Genomic DNA, 20,717 nt, shown 5'->3' on the forward strand with positions numbered 1-20,717 from the left:
AGCTGGCCGCCGCTTTGGTCGGGGATCGGGTTTGTGCATCATAAAAGTGCCTACCTGCATGGCGTATCCGGCCGTTGGAAAGATGACGGGAAGAAAGAATGACGCCTCGACCGCGAAGCAAACTGACAAGTACCGCAGCCGAGCCCACTCAAGCTGCTTCCGTGGCAGCACTTGAGATGTTTCGGTTTAATCATTAACCGTATATGAGCTTCGAAAGTGCGAGCAACACAAGTTTAGGAACCCTGAGACACTCATTATCTCAAAGACAACACGTGCAATACACTCTGCTCCAGTTCGAGACAGTTTTCACTCTTGAGGCTTGATTTGGGATATTCACTCGAAAGCCACGCTGAAAACTGGAATCCTCATGGAGTTAAGACTTGGCTATTCTCGTATTCAGGGTGGTGAGGCAATTGCCGAGTGGAAATGATGTCCTAACCATCCAGTACGTACTCCGAAATGAAGAGGCGGATGAAAGTTTTTGACCAAAAATCTTGCAGCAAAAGTCTGCAAGTCGGATTCGAGCGAGGGCTTGAGCTGGTCGCACAGCATCCTGCGCTGTCAAAATGCCGTACCTCTTCGGCCAAGCAGATGCAACATGCAACACCACCTCCGAATTGACCAGCTGTGTCAAGTTAAAGATACCTCCCACTCAGGGATGTGCCTCTGTGTGATGCATTAATCAATTTCGGTCTGGTACCATCTCACTCGGCTTTCTTCGCTGCTTCACGAAGACCAGGAGCAGTGCCATCGGTCATCTCGGTCTCCTTATGTTCGATATCGGCCGCCCAGAGCGCCGCACCAACTATGATAGTGGTTAGTTGCTTGTATTTTCTCATCAGGCAAAGAACTAATTTGTTCTAGTGAAACTTACCGGCGTTTGTGAATGAGAAGAACACGGAAGCAACCGGAATCATGTCAAGGAGCGTTGCCAGAACACCGAAGCTATTCGATACATTGTCAGCGAGAATTCGGTCGAGAAAAGAATTGCTCCCTGATGGCATCAACTGCTTCTGTGGAAGACCAGCCAGTGGAGCTTTTTGATACATTGTAGGACATGGTTCGTGCGGAAACTCATCACGCAAAATTACTTACGCTAAATATGGGCCTGTATGCTTCGAAAGCCACTGCTCCTTTTGGTTTGGGGACCATCGCTTGAGTTGAAAGTACTGACTCCAAGGTCAACATTGGTATCTTTTGATAGTTGAGCAGGTTGGCGTTGCAGGTGCTATTGACTTACCCGGTCGTGAATCGTGCTGCCGCGAGAGCGTCCTATCGGACTTAGTGCCACATTTCACATGTTAACAGAGGACGAGCTCTTACCTTGCAAGACGATGAATGCTACCGTGCCGACAACTATTCAACTTTTGTTTCAGCAAATGCGACTTTGAGAAACGTAATGCAATGGTGGGGGGGAGGGGGCCAATCTTCTTGTACCTGGAATGAAGTTAAGCGGCAAGTACATGACATATCGAATCAACGCCTTGGGGCTGAAACGCTGGAAAGGATTCTTGAGAACTTTTCCCAGTCTCTGGATGGGATCCCTGCCCGACTTCAGCTCTCTGCCTTCACTGACAAGATTGGTAGCGTCCCTGGAAATCAGGGTGCCGTCAAAGGTGTCCAAGAGGGCATCCTGCATGACGAAGTTCCTGGAGAGGAATGAAATGACTGCAGAGCTCTCGTTCAAAACGAGCACTGCTGTGGTGAGGACTGCGAGCGGCCCGTTGACGAAAGTCATAAGAGCGAGTTGCGGCACGTAGGTGAAGAAGAACATGCCCGTTACCACTCCGACAGAAAGCGTCACAATAGGGGCCAGCTTCTTAAGGAGGGGCTTCCAAAGGCTGCGATGGCTCAAGAAGTAGAAGATTCCCTATAACAAGAGAAAAAATGGTCAACACTATATCCCGGCTGAGAGGTTTCACTGCGAAGGTATGCAAACACACCTTGATGGGATACAAGTAGGACCCGCTCTTTGCAGCATCATTGATCAGGGCTTTGGCGCGGTCATAGTCCTCTTTCCTGTTCCCATCACTAAGCGTCAGTATCAAGTATCCGGCCAGGTGCTCTTGAAATACGAAGGCCTTACGCGACTTCCTGGGCCTTGGCCTGGACTGACTCGACAATACCTGACATCGTGTCGCGAATAGAGATGGATGGCTGAAATATTGAGACTGGTGATAATTGTTTGCTGATAGACAGAGAAGGTGGACGGTATTGCGGTCGAAGCGCTGGTGCAGCCGTTAGATCGAAAAGACCACGAAATTGAACTAATTGTGACCTTTAGGTTGGTGGACTTCTTAGGTTCTCGCGAAGTTCGGGTGCGGGGGTTCGAAGGACTTGATTTGTTGTCGAGCAAGATGGAAGATGCTATTCAAACGAACGGCCTGATGCCCCAACTACGTCATCGAGCAGTTCAAAGATCGTTTGCAAAGTCTTGGCACTCAGACACTTCTCCCTTGCTCCGTGACCTCAATTGTGCAACTTCGACGAACATCAACTCTTGAGCCTGTCGTAGAGCAAGCCAGCTAACAGAAAGACCTGCCTATGACATCAAAGACATTCCCTCCGCCGATAATACGCGCCTGCACCTGGGTCTGTTCATTCTCGCAAAGCTCCTCGAAGTGGACATGATTGTGTACCATCCTGGCTCGGACGCACTGCCAAACCACAGCAGTGTATGTCATTTTAAAGGTGTTCGTAAACCATTTACCTATAGATGCCGGTGACCGCCAGCATTCGGGACAATCATTACTTGGCTTAGCTTTGATGAACTTGCCTGCCGCTGAGTATATGTACATCCCTCTGCCATGCTGCGCTTGTTACGCTGATGCGAACAGGCTTCGTCCACGAGGGCGATAGACAATGATCTTGTCGCAAATAAATTACAATGAAAGTTGGCCCTTTCCTCCCTTCTCACCCTAAAGTGGTGTCATTATTCGTTTCGGTTTTCTAATTGTTCTTACACTGAATTTAATTTGGATAGGTATCCACCGTCACAATAACCCATACTGTACGTATGTGAAGTTCGTATCCCCAACCTGTATCATTATCCACCATACCAATATCCATCCCATCAATGCTTTTGAGATACTACACTTCGCGTAAGGGAACGTTAAAAGATTAAAGAAAATGAGGTTGGAAGGAAAATGAAAAAAATTCAGCCACGACCGCATCGTTCGGGCAAGGCATACAGGGGTAGGTTATTGTTCATATGGCCTTATCCGGTTGACCCAGCATGACTCTGCGTTGCAGAGCAAAAGAAACCCTTCTGAAGGGGAAAGAAAAAAAAAAAGAAAGGAAAGGGGAAGAGTCTCTGAAAACCTTGCCGTGTATGTCCAATGCGGCGTCTGAAGCAATTACAAACAATAGCTCTAGGGAACGGGTGCGAAAGTTTGATGTAATGATGCGGAAAGGGACAGGTGACGCATTTGAAGCGGGAACGTCATAAGCCATGTTGGTCTACGAATAAAAGCCCTCAACCAAATAAATGACGCCGAAGACGAGGAAGGCAACAGCACCACCGACGGTGACTAAAATGCAGCGGTTAGCATGCGTGCATTGTAAGGGAAAGCGGTTGTCAACTTACTGACTTTCAGGCTGACCTTGCCTGCGATAGCCTTTCCACCGATGACGGCAACACTCGTGCAAATACCGTGGCCAACAACAGCTCCGAGCGTGACCCACCAATAGTCCTGACCAGCCGCCATGGCAATGGTTGCAATTTGGCTGCGGTCACCCCACTCGCCCAAAAAGGTCATAACGAAGGTTTGGACCCAGGCTGGGCTCAGCAGAAGAGACACAAGGTTGTTGAAACCGGCGAGGCATTCCGTAAGGTTTCTTCCACGCGGCGAAGCGTTTCGTGCATCGGGCGAGCTGGAGGGGCTTCGAGGCGGCGTCGGGAATCGGGACTTGGAGCGAGACTTGCGGTTACCAAGACCCATTTCCAGACTGTAGGGAGAGACGCTCGACCTCCTGCGGCCCTGCTTACGGGCAAGGTGTTCCTTCTCCTCAAGCTCCTGTTCAACCTCCTGCATCTCGGCGGAAACGCCTTCATCGGGACTCATGGCCATACCCTCACGGAGCAACCGAGCTCCAAAGACAAGGAACAAAGCGGCAGCCAGGTAGTTGGTGATCTTCTTGGGAATAAGGGTGGGCACAGCGTGTCCCAAGACGGCTGAGAGGATGGTCATGGTGATCAAGGCAGCAAAAGCGCCGGAAAACACAACTAGGCGGTCGTGCTTCATAGCCATCAAGGCAGCGACGAGGAATGTCTTGTCGCCGATCTCGGAAAAAAGAATCATGGTGAACGAAAGGAAGAAAGAGTGGAAAGGTGTGATGACGCCTTCAGTGCCCTTGCCGAAATCACCGAGGCTGGCTCCCGTCTTCTCTCCACTGGGGACGTCTAGATGATCGATCCTTCCCGCCGAGTCAGGCAGAGGGGGAGATTTGTCGTGTGTCTTGTCAGGGAGATCTGCTGGCTTCTGAACCGGTGGTTAGCTGGGCCCCGTCGCGACCTGATAGACATGCTAAACTCACCTCGAAGCCCGTGATATCGTCTGCCGCCTTGTCACCGTGTTTGTCTTGCGTTTCCTTGTTCATCTTCTTCTGCTCTGCGTGCGGCAGGGGCGGAGCTTCCTTGGGGGCCTGAGGCTTGTTTTCGACCTTCTCGCCAGTCTCGTTCTCCTTCAGGATCCTCTCCTTGGTCTTCTCGCTTACACCGCCGCTTGTACCTGTGGTGCCTTCTTTGGGCCCCTGTCGATTGGGGTCGTCCATTACTCCATCGTTGGTATCGGGTATCTTCTTCCCGCCCACAATTGTAGGATTTTCTGGGCGGTCTTTCAAAACAGGCAAGTCCTTGGTGGTTTCGGGAGCAGAAGACTCGAAGTCGACAAAGGGGCCCGCGTGCGGCTTCCCATCCTTGCCATCAACAGGCGCATCTTTAGTGCCGTACTTCTTAGCGACTGGTGGGACGTCGACTAGGGAATCGATAGCCGCATTCTTCTCGAGTTGCTTGCTGCTCTCCGTCGTCGACTGCGCGATGACGGCAGTGGCCACAAGGGAGGGGATGAGAAGCTGTCGCAGTCTCATTGTGGGGGCGACTTTGGGTCGGTGTCTTTTTGTTGGAATCGGAGCAAGAATTGCCAGAAGGCGGATGTTTATCGATAGTATTGCGGTCGGCGTTCTTCGTAAACGTGGTGATCGTCAAGATTTCGAGAAGAGCTAGCGCCGGACCAAAGAAGGTAAAGAAGCAGAAAACTGTTGTCTCACCACGTGAAGTTAGGGACGTAGGGACAGTAAAGAGCGATCGAATAGCGGGCAGATGGTGATTCTGCCCAGTGTCGGTTCCCAGAGGCGGAATCAGAGCAGAACTGGCCAGAGGCAAAAGTTGCGATAGAAGTTCTGCGGCCCGTCGACAGATGGAGTGTTTACCTAATCAGGGGTTCCAGCCTGTTGGAGCTTCGCTTTTGGAACTTGAAGTGGAAATGCTGGGGTAGATGCACGAGAAAGGGTGCACGTCGCACCGCCACCGCGCGCTTGGATTCCCCCTACTGCCATGCATCAAACAACAACCGCGGGACCGCGCCGAGCTGGAACCTGTGTACACCAGTAGCACCAATCTCAGCTATCCCACGCCTAGCAGGATCATGCCTGTTGAACTACGACATTACGTTAGTGCATGGTAGTCATCAGAAGGTCAGGTCAGGGGTAGACTGCCAAACTATCGATGTAACCTGGAACACCCGAAGTTCAGAAAAGACAATTACTAGTAAAAACTACCCACAAGACCAAGCGACCTCAAAGCCATACAGTAGAGCCTCTGTCCACGATTTTGGTTACATTATTCTGTGAGGCTATATTGATGAGGCCATATCACTAGCAAGCCAACTGAATGTAGGTTTGGTAAAATCCCTTGAGGATCGCTGTAGAGGTGACAACGAACGCATGGTCGTGTTGCAAATACTAGTATCACTTGAAATATTTCCTTGCCTGGTGGAAATTATTGCCATTACTCCAAGTCTCCAGCACATGAATAAATTTGGACGCTGGGGCATAAAGATACTTGGGATATCGCGGTCCTCAAAGGTATCAGTAGTCGGTACATCTTTGCTCTGCTTTGTTGGGTCTTTTCAGCGGCCCAGTCTGCGCGAGTCTGGATGATACACCTCACACCAATTAACAACCTAACCTTTGAGTCTCTCTTGATTGGGAGTAAATGCTACCATGTTGTCCCGAAAACTCCCAATACTACAGTCCATGATTCCTTCAGACAACCTGGAACCGTGGTAATTCCATACGAGCCTGGAAGGTAATGTGACTTGACAACTTCCGGTCCGGTCGGTCGAGATCTGTTCAGAGCTCTGAATGTCCGGACAGGTACTAACAGAAATACCGTGCAGTGGAGCCATGGTTTTGCGTTAGAGTACTTACAGTAGCCTCTGACCCAATCCTAACAATTCGACGCTATGACTTATGTCGGCTGGATTGGGGAAAAGCTCACCGGGCACGTCTTGTTGATTGTTGGGCGGTCTTTAACTACAGGCAAGTAGAATATCATAGAGGTTACGGCATGAGGTTGTGATTGCCCGCTGCAAGGCGCGGTTCACGTCGCCCGAGTACCCCTAGAGGGATGACGACGCTGCTGTGCGGTCACGTGAAAGACCACGGCCGGTGTGGTAGTGGGGCAGGTAGTGCTTGGCTTCCTGTCCTTGGCAAAAGAAATCGAATTGGGCCTTCCTCCTCCAACCCCGAAATATTCACAGCAAAAAAATCTCAAAACAAACTTCGTCGACGCGGACTGAACCCTAACCCCAACCCTTCTTCGCTGTCGTCGACGACAAGCACGCGCATTTCCATCCATCTTTCTCGACAGCTGAGCTCACGGAACGTGCTGGTCAGTGAATCAGTGAGGGGAAAAATGACGGGACGCGGGAGAGGTCGTCCTGGCACGCGGCAACAACAACCGGCCGAGGGAACGACGGTTGCTGTCCGGCGTACCATGCGTCTCCAGCAGCAATCTCCGCCACCTACTCAAGGGGAGCAGGCAGAGCAGCACCAGCTCCAGCAACAGCAACAGCAGGTTCAGGATGCTCAGATTGACCCAGCTATCACTGGCGCTCAGGAATCAGGGATGCCTCCTCCTCCCGTCCCAGCCCCGAAAGGCCCAAGCAAGGATTCTGAGCAGGCCTTCGTTGAAGTTGCTCGTCGAAGCACGCGCCGTGATGCTCGTGCTGGGAGCATGGTGAGCGTTAATAGCGTTCTCACCCGTGTCTCTGGGACGGACGCCATCTCCTCTCAGCCAGAAACCCCAAGTAAGAGTACATGGCCAATTTACCCAGAATCGCCATACTAATCGTCTGCAACAGGTTTTGCTCTTCGTAGGGGTACATCAACATCATTCACTGGTGCCCCGGCTCGTGGGATATCCATTGACACAGTTTCCGAGCTGGGAAGAACTCCGGCAAGGAGGGGAAAGGAGAGGCTTTTGATGAGCCGCATGTTGCCACATCTCTTCGCTTCAGCGGACAAACTGTTTACTCTCCTAGCCACAATACACCCTCAACAGAGGGACCCTGATGAACAGGCAGCTTTGGAAGAAGAGTTCGAAATGTACCGCTTACGTTATATCTCCAACAACAGCGAACCCAGCATCAACCTCAAGCACGTTCTTTCGGCCATGGAAGTCGACCCTAACTCGCCGGTCGGCTCTGACGCCTGCAAGACTGTGACGCTCGCCAACCTTGCGACAATGTTCGATCGAATAGATGTGATTCAGCAGGGTAAAGCCGAAGACGGCTTGGCCGACTTGCAGGTTTGCGATGACATAATCGCCCAGTCTCTGGTAGTGGATGGAGTCGAGAATTCGGCGCTCCTTAAGCCAGAAGACATCATGACCCTAGTGGTGGAAATCCGGACGCTTTTGTTCATGCTCACCCTCCAGAACTTCGAGGCGCAGAACCAGCTTCCCGTAAGCCGATCGGAGATATTGGCGGATACGTTCTGTCAAGGGGTCCCAAGTGTGGAAGCAGTGGAGGACTTTAAACAAGGCAACAAGGATGCTTTGCCGCTGAGGTTGGTTCCGGGCATTGACCCCAACGGCGACCCTTGGCACAAGGAAGGGTATATCACACGGCTGCAGTCCATCTGCGGATGCCTGCCCAACGAATCCATCGACGACACCGCTCTTCATGCTTGCTTGGAGCATATCCAGAAATTGTATGACCCTCACACGTCTCTACGGGCTATTAGGGATAGCCTGGATGCCTGTTTCCAGGAAATCAAACGACAGCTACAGCCTGTACCACCGGGGCCGTCTTACCCAGCTACACAGTATGGCGCGCCGGATTCCTCGGCAGAGGACTCACAAATCCAGTCTCAGTTGGAGAGTGAGTCACTGGCAGTTACTGGGTATGTATAAAACCTCCTAGGCTACTGGGCCTTTATGCTAATATGATATCTGTTACAGGCAAAGACAATTGAATTATTTGGCTTCTCTTCAGAAGATACCTCTGGAATCCGATAGCGATGCTTCACAGGCACAAGATGGAGGTTTCTCGACAACCCAGGATATCTTCGGAAGACCCCATGAACTCCCATTGAGCAGTTACCCCCCCATTGGGCGCGCCCCATACCCCCCTAGCTTCGACGCTCAACAATCGCCACCTTTGGCGTACCCTAGTAATCCGAGTGCTTTTCAAAACGGCACTCTTTACGCACAGTCCGCCGCCCAGCTAGGCCGACCTAAGAGAGCTTCGCCGAGCGGTAATGATGGTGTAGTCGATGGATCAGATGCGAGCAAGCCGCCAGCCAAAAAGCCAAGGACCCGTCGCCCAAGGCCTGCTGTCCCTACTCCTGCCGCAGAGGGTGCAATGGGGGATGTTGGGACGCCGTCTTCATCTGCTGCTACTGCTGCTGCCGCTGTCGCTGCTGTGGCTAGGTATTCACCGTCCTCAGGCACGAAGGCCGAGCCTGACCTCGACGCCGTGTCGCAACGCTCGAGGGAGGTCTCGGCAGCTAACCGGAAAGCCAGAGGACCACAGAGTCGGTCACCCTGGCTTCGCGATGACATCAGGATGTTGATCAAGGCTGTGGATACGTACAAGTGTAAATGGAGCGTCATCGAAGGCGAAATAAAGAAAGGGAACATCCCTTTTGAGCGCCCTCGTGACCAGCAGGCTTTGCGAGACAAAGCTCGCTTGCTAAAGCAGGACTTCTTAAAGTGAGTGACTTGACACCTTGCTTACTAAACCTTATCTGGCCGCTACTGACACGTCTGGTACAGGGCTGATGCTATTTTGCCTCCGTCCTTTGATCTCGTTGTGCTGGGTAAGAAAGAGAAAGAAGCTGTGAAGGCATGCGGCAAAAATCCCGACCGCAAGGAGGACGACGTCCGGAACGGGATTCCTATCAATACTGATTATCAAGCGCAAGAGCCGATGCAGGAGCAAGCAAGCGCCGCCGAAGCGGAGGACCAAGCGCAGGTACAGGGCGAGGAACAACCGGACATGCAACTCGAAACACAGGCGGAGGTACAGACTGAGGCGCAACCCGAGGCCTCGGCAGTGGTCTCAGCTGAGGTGCCTGTCGATGCAGAAGCGATAGAAGCTGCTTCCACATCATAGGGTCCATTTGTGTATCCGATCGCTGATGCTACGCAGGTGAGGGCCGTAGCAGAAGAGTGATATAAGAAGCCGTGCCTACGAGTACGCCCCAAAAGAGAGCAAGCAACCATACTAGAAAACAAATCATGCTTTTATGAGCCAAAGCAAGGCTATATGTCCTTTTTGAGGAAGACGAAAAGGAAGAGATGGGTACAATGGATGCTCGGACCAACTGTATCTTTAAGTGCGGGCTGGAACTACCGCTGATGAGAACCAGTTGACAGCAAGAAGGGCTCCCGATAATGCAATCTGAGTAAGGTAGTCAGTATCAAGCTGTCATTCAAGCCGAAAAGGAAGGCGGCCACCTAGACCGAGTGTGGGATGTAAAGCTTGGCACTGAACAGGTCCAAGTAAAGTATCAATAGTTATCATGGTGACTACTACGTACTAGCAATCTCGGTTCTATTTTTCCTTCAGAAGCACCAGTGAGGTGCCCTGGCAGGTTGAACAATGTCAAGTTTGTTTTCCAGGAACAACATCCCGTGTGATTATATCAGAAATAATTGAACTCGATGATCTACTCAGGAGGCGGGAGGGAAGCATCTACCTATCTAGAGGTAGGTAGCTACATATTGGAAAAGTGGTCTGTGCGCTGTAACACCCGCCCCTTGAGGTTGACGATGCACAGGGGCATGGAGAAGCTTGCTCCTGCCGGGAGGCTTTCAGCCTCTAACTGGCGCGACTGGCAGCGTGGCCCGGGAGCACGGACTCCCTAACACCTCAGTGGACTCCCCCTCGACTGTGCAGTGGAATTGGCAACGTCGCGGGTTTGGGGATACCCGCTTGCTGGCCGCACCGTCGCACACTGCAGGCAACACGCTACTCCGTTATTTCGTACCTCTATTGTTCTAGCCTCGATTTACTTACCTCAACAACAACAACAACTTGGGTTTCCCAAATCCACATCACACCTCCAGCACCCATCGTCGCCCTGCCCGCCATGAATTACGGCAAGAAGGACGAGGATGCTGAGACGGGTCTGGTCAAGGTTGACCGGACCCAGGTCTTCCAGGAGGGTGAGTCCGAGTACCTTGGCAGCTGAGGCATTGTTCGTCGGGTGGACGTGGCCCTTATACTCCTAACCTCCTCAAGACTGACCGGTTCGACATACAGCCCGCCTCTTCAACAACTCCCCCATTCAGCCGCGCAAATGTCGTATCCTCCTTACCAAGATTGCTCTCCTCCTCTACACCGGCGAAAGATTCCCGACAAACGAAGCCACGACGCTGTTTTTCGGTATTTCGAAGCTGTTCCAGAACAAAGATGCCAGCCTACGACAGATGGTCCACCTTGTCATCAAGGAGCTGGCCAACTCGGCCGAGGATATCATTATGGTTACCAGCACCATTATGAAGGATACTGGCGGTAGTACCGATGCCATCTACCGCCCGAATGCCATCCGCGCCCTTTGCCGCATCATCGATGTAAGCCTCCCCCTTCCTTGACCCCTTAATGGTTATCCGATGTGGAGCTAACCCCGACCCTGTGCAGGCCACCACAGTACAGTCCATCGAGCGTGTCATGAAGACGGCCATTGTCGACAGAAACCCCTCAGTATCCTCTGCCGCCCTCGTATCATCATATCACCTTCTCCCCGTCGCCAAGGACGTCGTCAAACGGTGGCAGAATGAGACCTCGGAAGCGGCAGCTAACACCAAGTCGACCGGCGGTTTCTCCCTCGGTTTCGGATCTTCCAACAGAGATCTGCCCATCAACAGCTCGACCATGACCCAATATCATGCCATTGGCTTGCTTTATCAAATGCGCATGCACGACAGGATGGCGTTGGTGAAGATGGTCCAGCAGTTCGGTGCTCCCGGTGCCGTCAAGAACCCCGCTGCTCTCATGTTGCTCGTCCGTCTTGCCGCCCAGCTGGCCGACGAAGACCCTCACCTTAGGAAGCCCATGATGCAGCTGCTGGATGGCTGGCTCAGGCACAAGAGCGAAATGGTCAACTTCGAGGCCGCAAAGGCGATTTGCGATATGCGGGATGTCACCGACGCTGAGGTCACCCAGGCAGTCCATGTCCTCCAACTTTTCCTTACCTCGCCCCGCGCTGTCACCAAGTTCGCCGCTCTTCGCATTCTCCATAACTTCGCTTCGTTCAAGCCGGCGGCCGTTGCTGTATGCAACCCGGACATTGAGCTCCTCATCTCCAACAGCAACCGCTCCATCGCTACTTTTGCCATTACTACCCTACTCAAGACCGGAAACGAGGCCAGCGTGGATCGCCTGATGAAGCAAATTTCTGGCTTCATGTCTGAAATCACCGACGAGTTCAAGATTACGATTGTCGAAGCCATCCGTACTCTATGCCTCAAGTTTCCCAGCAAGCAGGCCGGCATGCTCCAGTTCCTCAGTGGTATTTTGCGCGATGAGGGTGGCTATGAGTTTAAGCGCGCCGTGGTGGAGAGCATGTTCGATCTTATCAAGTTCGTCCCCGAATCTAAGGAGGAGGCTCTCGCTCACCTGTGCGAGTTTATTGAGGACTGCGAGTTCACCAAGTTGGCAGTCCGTGTCCTTCACCTCCTCGGTCTTGAGGGACCCAAGACATCCCAGCCTACCAAGTACATCCGATACATCTACAACCGGGTGGTCCTCGAGAACTCCATTGTGCGCGCCGCAGCGGTTACTGCCCTTGCTAAATTTGGTGTCGGCCAGAAAGATCCTGAAGTCAAGCGCAGCGTAGAGGTTCTCCTCACCAGGTGTCTGGATGATGTTGATGACGAGGTTCGCGATCGTGCTGCTCTCAACCTCAAGCTTATGAAGGAAGAGGATGAGCTTGCGAACAGGTTTGTCAAGAATGGTAAGTTCTCGTCTACTTTATGTTACGTTTGCCGGATGCGATCACATACTGATATGTCAACAGACAGCATGTTCTCGTTGCCCTTTTTCGAGCATCAGCTCGTCACGTATGTTACTTCTGATGACAGGTCGACATTCGAGGCGCCTTTCGACATCTCCAAGATCCCTGTTGTTACCCGCGAACAAGCAGATGCCGAGGATAGGACCAAGAAGCTTACTGCTACGACACCTTCACTCAAGCCACCCAAGGTCGGACCAACCAAGGCGGCTCCCACCAGCGCCGAGGCAGCTGCATCTGCCTCGGCGGCTGCGCAAAAGTATGCGCAGGAGTTGATGCAGATTCCCGAGATGGCAGAATTTGGCGCCGTTCTTAAGTCGTCGCCGGTGGTGGAGTTGACCGAGGCGGAGACCGAATACGTCGTTGGAGTTGTCAAGCATATTTTCAAGGAGCATATCGTGCTCCAGTACGAGGTCAAGAACACCCTTCCCGACACCGTATTAGAGAACGTCTCTGTCGTAGCTACTCCCGCGGAAGAAGAGCTTGAAGAATTATTCATTATTCAGGCTGAGAAGCTCGAGACCGACGTTCCTGGAAAGGTATATGTGGCATTCAGAAAGGTCAGCGGTGAGGGTTCGCTACCAGTTAGCACTTTCTCCAACGTCCTCAAGTTCACCAGCAAGGAGATTGATCCCAGCACCGGTGAGCCTGAAGAAACCGGCTATGATGACGAGTACGAGGTTGCCGAGTTTGACCTGGCGGGAAGCGACTATGTCATTCCCGTATTTGCCAGCAACTTTGCGCACATCTGGGAGCAGGTTGGCGCTTCTGGGGAAGAGGCGGAGGAGACATTGCTACTCAGCAGCATGAAGAGCATATCAGGTACGTAAAATTCTCTGGTCTTTGTTTTTTTGCCAAACCCATTTATTAACATCATACAGACGCAACCGAACAACTAGCAAAGACTTTGTCGCTACAACCCCTTGAGGGAACAGATGTACCCCTTAACCAGACCACACATACGCTCAAGCTCCTCGGAAAGACTGTCAACGGCGGCAGAGTGGTTGCCAACGTCCGTATGGCCTTCTCGGCCAAGTCGGGTGTTACTACCAAGATCACTGTCAGGAGTGAGGAGGAAGGTGTGGCTGCTTTGATCGTGGCGTCTGTTGCTTAAAGAGCTTAATGAAACGGGCGAGGTATCAACTATGACCTTGGCTTTGGTAAATTGAGGGATGTTGGTTGTTTGGTGTTAGCTTGTTGTCCGCATGGCGTTTTACCCCAAACTTAGTACTCTATTATTAGTCGCGTCATACTATCTGGTAGAGAAAGACAGAATTACGTTTTTTCTTCTGGATAGCATGAGAGTTCTGTAAGTGTTGTGTTGGCTGCTCACACTATGAACAAAACCGCGAGATATCTGATTATACTGTTCGTCCTGCCAGGGTCGATCTCGGGGTCTTGAATCTTTTCGATCCTGTACTCCCTTCACACTGGTAGATTGATGAAGGGATCAGGCCCGCACACCTCTGCGCCTCGTAGTATATTTAGGGCAAGTGGCTGGGACCTGGGCCGCAACGTCGGAGTCGGAATTCATGCAAGCATAAAGTCACACGAGTGGAAAGAAAGGTGCGAGGTTGACCTCGCTGTCAACATAGTGGGAACTGCGGCGCGTCATAACCAGCAAGAATAACATTGCACAGCATCTTGAAAACAAGCAAGTGTCCCGTTCAGAGGGATATATCATACCGGGCCAATTTGCCCAGCTTTGAGCCTGCCGAAACAAATGAGGGAAGCTGAATGCTGAAGGGGACCGTGAGGGGAAAGACAACTCACGCGCGCAGAAGGTGTTCCACTCTACATACATGCCGGATCCCCATTTTTTGATAGAAGATCCACTTTATTTTCTCCTTCTCGGGCTTCGACATTCTTCTTTTATTTACTTTCGGCTCATTGTTCCCTCCCTATATTTCCCTCAGTCGTCCTTCTCTCAACTTGCGCCTTATACAGCGAAAGCACCTCTGAGCAGACTGTTCTCAACGAAAGCCGAACGAGGCATTGGCTCCTGTCTTGACCTTCCAAGGCTGCAAACTTAGGTTGCTTAGCAGCACCACAGAGCGATACCGGACGTATAACCGTTATCAGTCATCCGGAGTTCTGGTGTTCACGCGAATATCCTACCTTCAATACAAAGAATCACCCATTCAAGCCTCACGAGATACTGAATCGCTAGACGCCACGAGTACAAACTCCTCGATTGAAAGTCGAGATGGTTTACGTGCGACAGGAGAAGCTACCGAACTTGCGGGAATACAAGTACTCGGCCGTCGACCACTCTTTGACGTCCAAATACATCCTCAAGCCATTTTACACCAATGTTGTCATCAAGCTCTTCCCTATGAGCATGGCTCCCAACCTGATCACGCTCACGGGTTTCATGTTCGTTGTCGGCAACTTCCTCACTTTGCTATGGTACAACCCTACCCTCGACCAGGATTGCCCACCTTGGGTCTACTACAGTTGGGCTGCCGGTCTGTTCCTCTACCAGACCTTTGATGCGGTTGATGGCACCCAAGCGTAAGTCATTTCTGTGCTGTCATGTGTCAAACTTACGGAAACAAGGTAGACTGACGATGAACCCCAACACAGTCGTCGTACTCGTCAGTCCGGACCTCTTGGCGAGCTCTTCGATCATGGCGTCGACGCCCTCAACACCTCGCTCGAATGCCTTATCTTCGCCGCCTCTCAGAACATGGGCCAGAGTTGGTACACCGTCGCGACCGTCTTTGCCTCCCTTCTCACTTTCTACGTCCAAACCTGGGATGAGTACCACACCAAGACGCTCACCCTCGGCATCGTCAACGGACCCGTTGAGGGTATCCTGATCCTCGTGGGCGTTTACACCCTGACCGGTTACCTCGGCGGCGCCTCTTTCTGGCAACAGGGCATGCTCTCCACCCTTGGCGTTCCCCAGACCCTCACTTTCGGCACCACCGCCTTGACTCTCCCCAGCTTTCTTTACAATTTCTCCTTTACCGAATGGTACATGGTCCAGGGCACCGTAGTGCTCGTCTACAACACGGTCGAATCCGCTCGCAACGTAATACGCGCCCGCCGCGCCCGCGGCGACCGCTCGCGCTACGCCCTCGTCGGTCTCCTCCCCTTCTTTGCCACCTGGGCGCTCGTGGTCGCCTATTTGTTCCTGCAGCCCAACATTCTGCATGGCCACCTGGTGCCCTTCGTGCTCTTCGCGGGAATCGTTAACGCCTACAGCGTCGGAAAGATGATTACAGCCCATCTCGTCAAGCTCGACTTCCCCTACTGGAACGTCATGGTGATCCCTCTCGGCCTGGGCGTCTTTGACTCCCTCGGCCCCGTCATCCACAGATATGCACCCGACGGCCTCAAGAACCTCGGGTGGCCCTCAGCTCTTGGCGACGGCGTCTACCAGGTTGCCTACATGTTCTGCATGCTTGGAATGGCGGTCGGCGTGTACGGCAGCTTCGTGGTGGACGTCATTGTTACCATCTGCGATTACTTGGACATTTGGTGCTTGACTATCAAATACCCCTATGTGGAGGGTCAAGACGATCCCAAGGTGTCTAAACAGGTTGTGGGAAGCAAAGACGAGCTCAAGGAGAAGAGGGGCTAATAACTGTGCCGGTCTCTTCTTACTGTGGTTAGAGGTGACAGGATGAAGAATGGAAGCGGACAAGTTAAGAGGGGGACAATTGATGGACGGCAGGCAGTGCGGGGTCCCGAAGTGATAAGGACATAGCCAACTCGCGATGAGCGAGGGCGCGCGGAGAAGATGGATGGAAGCAGGAGGACACAACCAGGGTATGAAGGACAATTATGCCAACCCACTGATCGGAGCACCGATTTATACGAAGCAAGTCCCTATCATGACATTCCGAACTCGAGGGAACATGATGGAAGTGACTGCCCTCGTTCTTGGTACACCTATCTATGACGAAGACACGGGTATATACGATACATGATGATGATTATCTGCTTTCCTATCTATTTTTTATTTTTTGACTTTCGGGAAAAGGGTGGTTTTGGCCTAGGTGGTGGAGGGACGGTAGAAAAAGAGAGGGATTCGCCACTTGGCTCAAGAGAACAAAAACTAGGCGAGGGGGAAATGGGTGAACACTTACGTACGCAAACGATAGAAACCACGTCGTGTATTTCTAGCGTTGTTTAGCGCGGCGTTCCTCAGAAGCATGTTTCTACTTGATATCAACTACACACAGCGTATGCGTAGAGATACCATGGGGCAGCAAGGCCTATGAAGTCTGGTCATGATTTGGAATATCAGGATCTGGGAGGCTCAAGATCTTCTAGACATGCACGGTAGATAGAAAGAGAAAGGTATCTAAGCCACAAACAGATGATATAGACAGGCTATGTAGCCTTGGCGTTTCCATCTTGTGGTGTTTGTTCTTCATCACCTAGGTCAAAGACATCGTCATATACAAATCCCAAAAGACAAACCAACTCCGCTTCTCCAAGACAAATGCAAATGAGGTTCCCGTGATTGCCCCCAAGTTACCACCACCCCTTCGAACACCTGTCAAACCGACGAAGATAGGGGCTTCGTGGTTGAAATTCAATACCCATTCATCCAATATTCCACCCAGCCCTCAATATGCTTGTATGTGACTTGATATGTATCCTCTTCGCCCCTGCCATCGTGTGGTTACTCGTGTCTCGCTTCTCCTTTGCGTGATAGATGCCCGGTGTTTCCGTCGTTCTATACGGTGCTTCTGCCGGGGTATCTCCGTCTAGGATGCGCCTATCCCCGTACTTCTCGACCGCAATTCGGGAGCCGCTGCCTCATAGCAACTCGTCGCTCCCACTTGCCACACACTGTTCGATCGCCTCCAAAATGGCCCTCTCCTCGAACACCGGACCCTGGCCATCACACTTCGCCTGGCCCTTCAGAAGCTCACTGACAGCCTGAATATTGACCAACCCGCGCTGGAAAAGTTCGTGGCTCTGCATCAGGTCCCAAGCCGCACCGGCTGCCAACAGGCGCTCCCCGCTCTCGCTCTTGACCACCCGGTGGCTCGGCGTCTTCTCGTTATGGTTCTCCAGCAGATTAGAGTAAAAATCGGTCGGCTTGTACGACATGGGGCCCGTCGTCATCGGCGTCCCGGCGCTCCCTAGTGGCGACCCGGCGGCGACAGCACCGACAGCCGCTAAAGATGTCGCCCGCAATATCTCATTCTCGGTGCTAATTTTTTGGAGGTCCTGCTTCAGCTTTTCGTTCTCTGACCTTGTCACCTGGGCTTCTTCCTCCAGCTGTTGGAGACGGTTCTCGAGTTCTTTGACGTGGCGTTCTTTGCGTTCGCGGAAGGCTCGTTGACTAGAGATGATAAGAGGAAAGAGTTAGCTAAGATACTGTGGTTTCGAACGCTCTTCTTGACATGATCTGTAGGGTCCAAGGTATGGGAGCGAAGGTGAAAGAGAGAGGCAACGTGGCACAAGAGGGTATACGTGAGACGTGTGACGGCGTGATTCAAGGGTTCCTCTGCTTGTCTGAGGGGACAGGGCAGAAGATAGTAAGAGAGGCGGTGTGTAACGTACGCGGCGCGATTCTGGGCTTTCCGCCTCGACTGAGCGGGTGTCAAGTTTTCGTCTTCATCCGAGTTTGAGCCCTGTCTGCGGGCTCGGGCTTCGTCGGCGGGGTCTCCTTTGGCATTGTTGAGGGATCGTAGGAGGTCGGCTGCGGACTGCTGTTGATGCTGAAGGTGTATGGTGCCGTTCGTAGGCTGCGTGGTCGGAAGAAGTTGCTGGGTCGGAGGAGTCGGGGGCCCGGCAAAGGTCGTTGATTGGTTGTTGAACTGGGCAAACGCCTCGAAGTTCTGGAACTGGTCATGTGGGAGCCCGTTCGGAAATTGGTCGAAGATTTCCTGAATGAGGAATGTGTAAGCTATTCGATTGCCCCGGAAGATCGTGCGCTAACGGGCCGGGAGCCCGGTGCAGATGAGGAACATGAATGGCATGCGGAGAAACGTAGGAGCGACAAAGTAAATGCCATTCGGGTCCATAGGTAAGAAGCGACAATCAGCAATCCCCCGAGTCTGCTCTGTCATCCGCTTCTCTCTTCCAGTTCCATCTGAATCAAAGCATGGAACTCACCTGTGGAGAGGCGTTGAAGTCGTCCGAAGAGGCCGAGTTTGAATGCGAGGGGGTGAGGGGAGCAATACCGATAAAGTGGTACGGCGGCTGGGCGCCGGCGCCGGCGAAGTATGTTGGGTTTGTATAGTCCATGGTCTGATACGCTAGTTGATGTGCTCGGGGTATCGTATCGAGTGTTTGTCCATTCGATATCGTGCGTTACCCTGATGTCTTCGTAGCCAAGAAGGATTGTGATCTCCAAAAGCGAACGAAAGGACCTGAGCAGTTGGACGAGTGATCACCTACAGGAATAGCGGAGCGAGTGTGAGAATGGCAGTTGTTTTCTGACAACAGCCCAGGAACTTGTTCGGTCGAGACCGAGATCGAAAAGGCGAGGGGAAGGCGGGATTCTTGCAGAGGGCTGCACTACCTAGAGGTAGGTATGGATTCGGTGGCCAGGCAGGGATCTGCAACCAAAGCGCAGCTGGTGGTATATGTACCTAGGTACCTATGAAGACGGGATGAGGGATGGATGGGAAAGGGCACTGAAGTGCCAAAGACAGCACCGAAAGTCGGGTGTGGGGTCATACAGTTAGAGATAGAGGGACCTCTAAGCGGTCATTACAGACACCACGGGTCGCCCGAAGCCCAGCACGGTTCAAAATCCCACCAGGAGCAATTACACTCTGCACCCTTGCCAACCAGCCCCAAACATCCTGCGAAGAAAAAGGGGTCGAGGGCATAGGTTTCCATGTTGCCCATCCACGAGCCGTCTCAGAAGTGTATCCCAGGCAGCAAAGGGAGGACAGACCGAAGCTTACCTCTATCATTTCCCCTATACTTATCATCTTCAGATGCTGACAGCGCGGCGCTTGTGTGCTCGATTACCCGGGTGACAACATCAATCACCCCCTCAAAGTCTACAACAAAGTTACCAGACGGCCACATTCTTCTGCAACTCGATATGAAACTCGGGGCCCCTCTCTTAACGCGAGGGGTGATGCTTCAACCGGGCAGCGAGCTTCATGATGTGGTGGTCAAGATCCGTGGTTCGCGTCTGCTCGTCCGGAATCTTGAACAACCCGAAACGTTCCCGCACAATTTATATTCTTGCCATCGTTATTTCGCCATACTAACAGCGGAGGCAAGACGAGCATCCGTGAAGTACCCATGTAAGCAGGGTCGGCTAAAGAAAAGTAAGGTTGTTGTCAAGGTCCAGGTCGAGGCTCCCCCCCCCCCCCCCCCCCAACGAAGAGTGAGGTTGTCAATGAGCCCCACTCCGAAGGCCTTCCCGCTCCGTTCGGGTCTGGAGCAAATGATCAGCGACTTTTGGGACCCACTCTCCACTGCTACCGAAGCCATTGCCAACAACTTCGGGGTCACAAGTTTCGCCGGAACGCGTTCCGAGCCACAGACAGTCCGAAATAACTCCTGCTCACTGAAGCTACCGAACGGAACATATGTTTCAAGCCTTTTTTTCTCATCGTCTCGCGTCTTTTCTGACCCAATTTCTTTTATACGGGTTTCCTGACCGACTACCACAACAGTACGCGTTTGGCGGGCTGTGCTAAGAGCGTCTCTTCTTGCAGCTTAGGCATGTGAATGTTGAGAAGCCCTGCCGCAGACATTCGAATAACGGGACTCTTGGGTAAATACAATACTCAAGACACTCCTGTACAGTCTTTGATGTATCGAAGCGGACAACTCTATACTTCCACCATCACTGCCTCTTGTTCTCATGTCATGGATTTCCATAGCCTCGGTCGTTCTTCTTCATTACGCTTGGGGAGTGAAATGAGTGAGACCATGAGAGAATCAACTTGCTTTCATTGGCTGAGTTCTCATAACCTGATGTTAAGATCTAATCTCCGCTCTATACACACACCCTCTCGACCCTCGTTGCTTACCACATGAGAGTAACAGAAGTTTTATCGTTTAAACTGAGGCAACAAAGTGTAAAACCACACCGTTGCAGATCCTCCGTATTTAAAAGTGATTATCCTACATTTGGCCTTCGAAGAGCCATAATGTCTAGGAACGAAGGATCATCCTTTCTCACATGCCTACCTTCGCGGTACATCATGGTCTGGATACTCTGCCGCATCAGTAATGCGAAACAGGCCATTTCCGGC

The 20,717-nt window shown here is 52.2% G+C and overlaps 6 protein-coding genes across 6 annotated transcripts; 3 read left to right on the top strand and 3 right to left on the bottom strand.

Moving 5' to 3' along the window:
• Window positions 1-662: 662 nt before the first annotated feature.
• On the bottom strand, window positions 663-2,329 carry B0T23DRAFT_195114 (uncharacterized protein). Its single transcript, XM_062833281.1, has 8 exons — window positions 2,087-2,329; window positions 1,944-2,019; window positions 1,438-1,870; window positions 1,324-1,356; window positions 1,241-1,272; window positions 1,096-1,169; window positions 875-945; window positions 663-805 (listed from the first exon to the last, which is right to left on the bottom strand). Exons 1-8 carry the CDS (start codon window positions 2,131-2,133, stop codon window positions 705-707), a joined length of 867 nt encoding a protein of 288 aa, XP_062690888.1. The 5' UTR covers window positions 2,134-2,329; the 3' UTR covers window positions 663-704.
• Window positions 2,330-3,453: 1,124 nt separating this feature from the next.
• B0T23DRAFT_195105 (UPF0016-domain-containing protein) lies at window positions 3,454-5,492 on the bottom strand. Its single transcript, XM_062833280.1, has 3 exons — window positions 4,537-5,492; window positions 3,587-4,481; window positions 3,454-3,530 (listed from the first exon to the last, which is right to left on the bottom strand). The coding sequence occupies exons 1-3, from the start codon at window positions 5,086-5,088 to the stop codon at window positions 3,460-3,462; spliced, it is 1,518 nt and encodes a 505-aa protein (XP_062690889.1). The 5' UTR covers window positions 5,089-5,492; the 3' UTR covers window positions 3,454-3,459.
• Window positions 5,493-6,746: 1,254 nt separating this feature from the next.
• B0T23DRAFT_195280 (uncharacterized protein) lies at window positions 6,747-9,819 on the top strand. Its single transcript, XM_062833282.1, has 4 exons — window positions 6,747-7,310; window positions 7,365-8,406; window positions 8,465-9,217; window positions 9,281-9,819. Exons 1-4 carry the CDS (start codon window positions 6,917-6,919, stop codon window positions 9,618-9,620), a joined length of 2,529 nt encoding a protein of 842 aa, XP_062690890.1. The 5' UTR covers window positions 6,747-6,916; the 3' UTR covers window positions 9,621-9,819.
• Window positions 9,820-10,599: 780 nt separating this feature from the next.
• On the top strand, window positions 10,600-13,636 carry B0T23DRAFT_321129 (adaptin N terminal region-domain-containing protein; the record flags this gene model as incomplete). The annotated part of the gene is made up of 5 exons (XM_062835211.1): window positions 10,600-10,675; window positions 10,773-11,083; window positions 11,151-12,465; window positions 12,529-13,344; window positions 13,404-13,636. The coding sequence occupies 5 exons, from the start codon at window positions 10,600-10,602 to the stop codon at window positions 13,634-13,636; spliced, it is 2,751 nt and encodes a 916-aa protein (XP_062690891.1).
• A 618-nt stretch (window positions 13,637-14,254) lies between these two features.
• Window positions 14,255-16,284, top strand: B0T23DRAFT_195358 (CDP-alcohol phosphatidyltransferase-domain-containing protein). The gene is made up of 2 exons (XM_062833284.1): window positions 14,255-15,036; window positions 15,109-16,284. Exons 1-2 carry the CDS (start codon window positions 14,729-14,731, stop codon window positions 16,109-16,111), a joined length of 1,311 nt encoding a protein of 436 aa, XP_062690892.1. The 5' UTR covers window positions 14,255-14,728; the 3' UTR covers window positions 16,112-16,284.
• Window positions 16,285-16,982: 698 nt separating this feature from the next.
• On the bottom strand, window positions 16,983-18,882 carry B0T23DRAFT_195311 (uncharacterized protein). Its single transcript, XM_062833283.1, has 3 exons — window positions 18,607-18,882; window positions 18,052-18,377; window positions 16,983-17,830 (listed from the first exon to the last, which is right to left on the bottom strand). Exons 1-3 carry the CDS (start codon window positions 18,736-18,738, stop codon window positions 17,299-17,301), a joined length of 990 nt encoding a protein of 329 aa, XP_062690893.1. The 5' UTR covers window positions 18,739-18,882; the 3' UTR covers window positions 16,983-17,298.
• Window positions 18,883-20,717: the final 1,835 nt, after the last annotated feature.

The sequence above is a fragment of the Neurospora hispaniola genome, assembly GCF_033458365.1.
Source record: "Neurospora hispaniola strain FGSC 10403 chromosome Unknown B0T23scaffold_6, whole genome shotgun sequence".
NCBI classification, from domain to species: Eukaryota; Fungi; Ascomycota; class Sordariomycetes; order Sordariales; family Sordariaceae; genus Neurospora; species Neurospora hispaniola.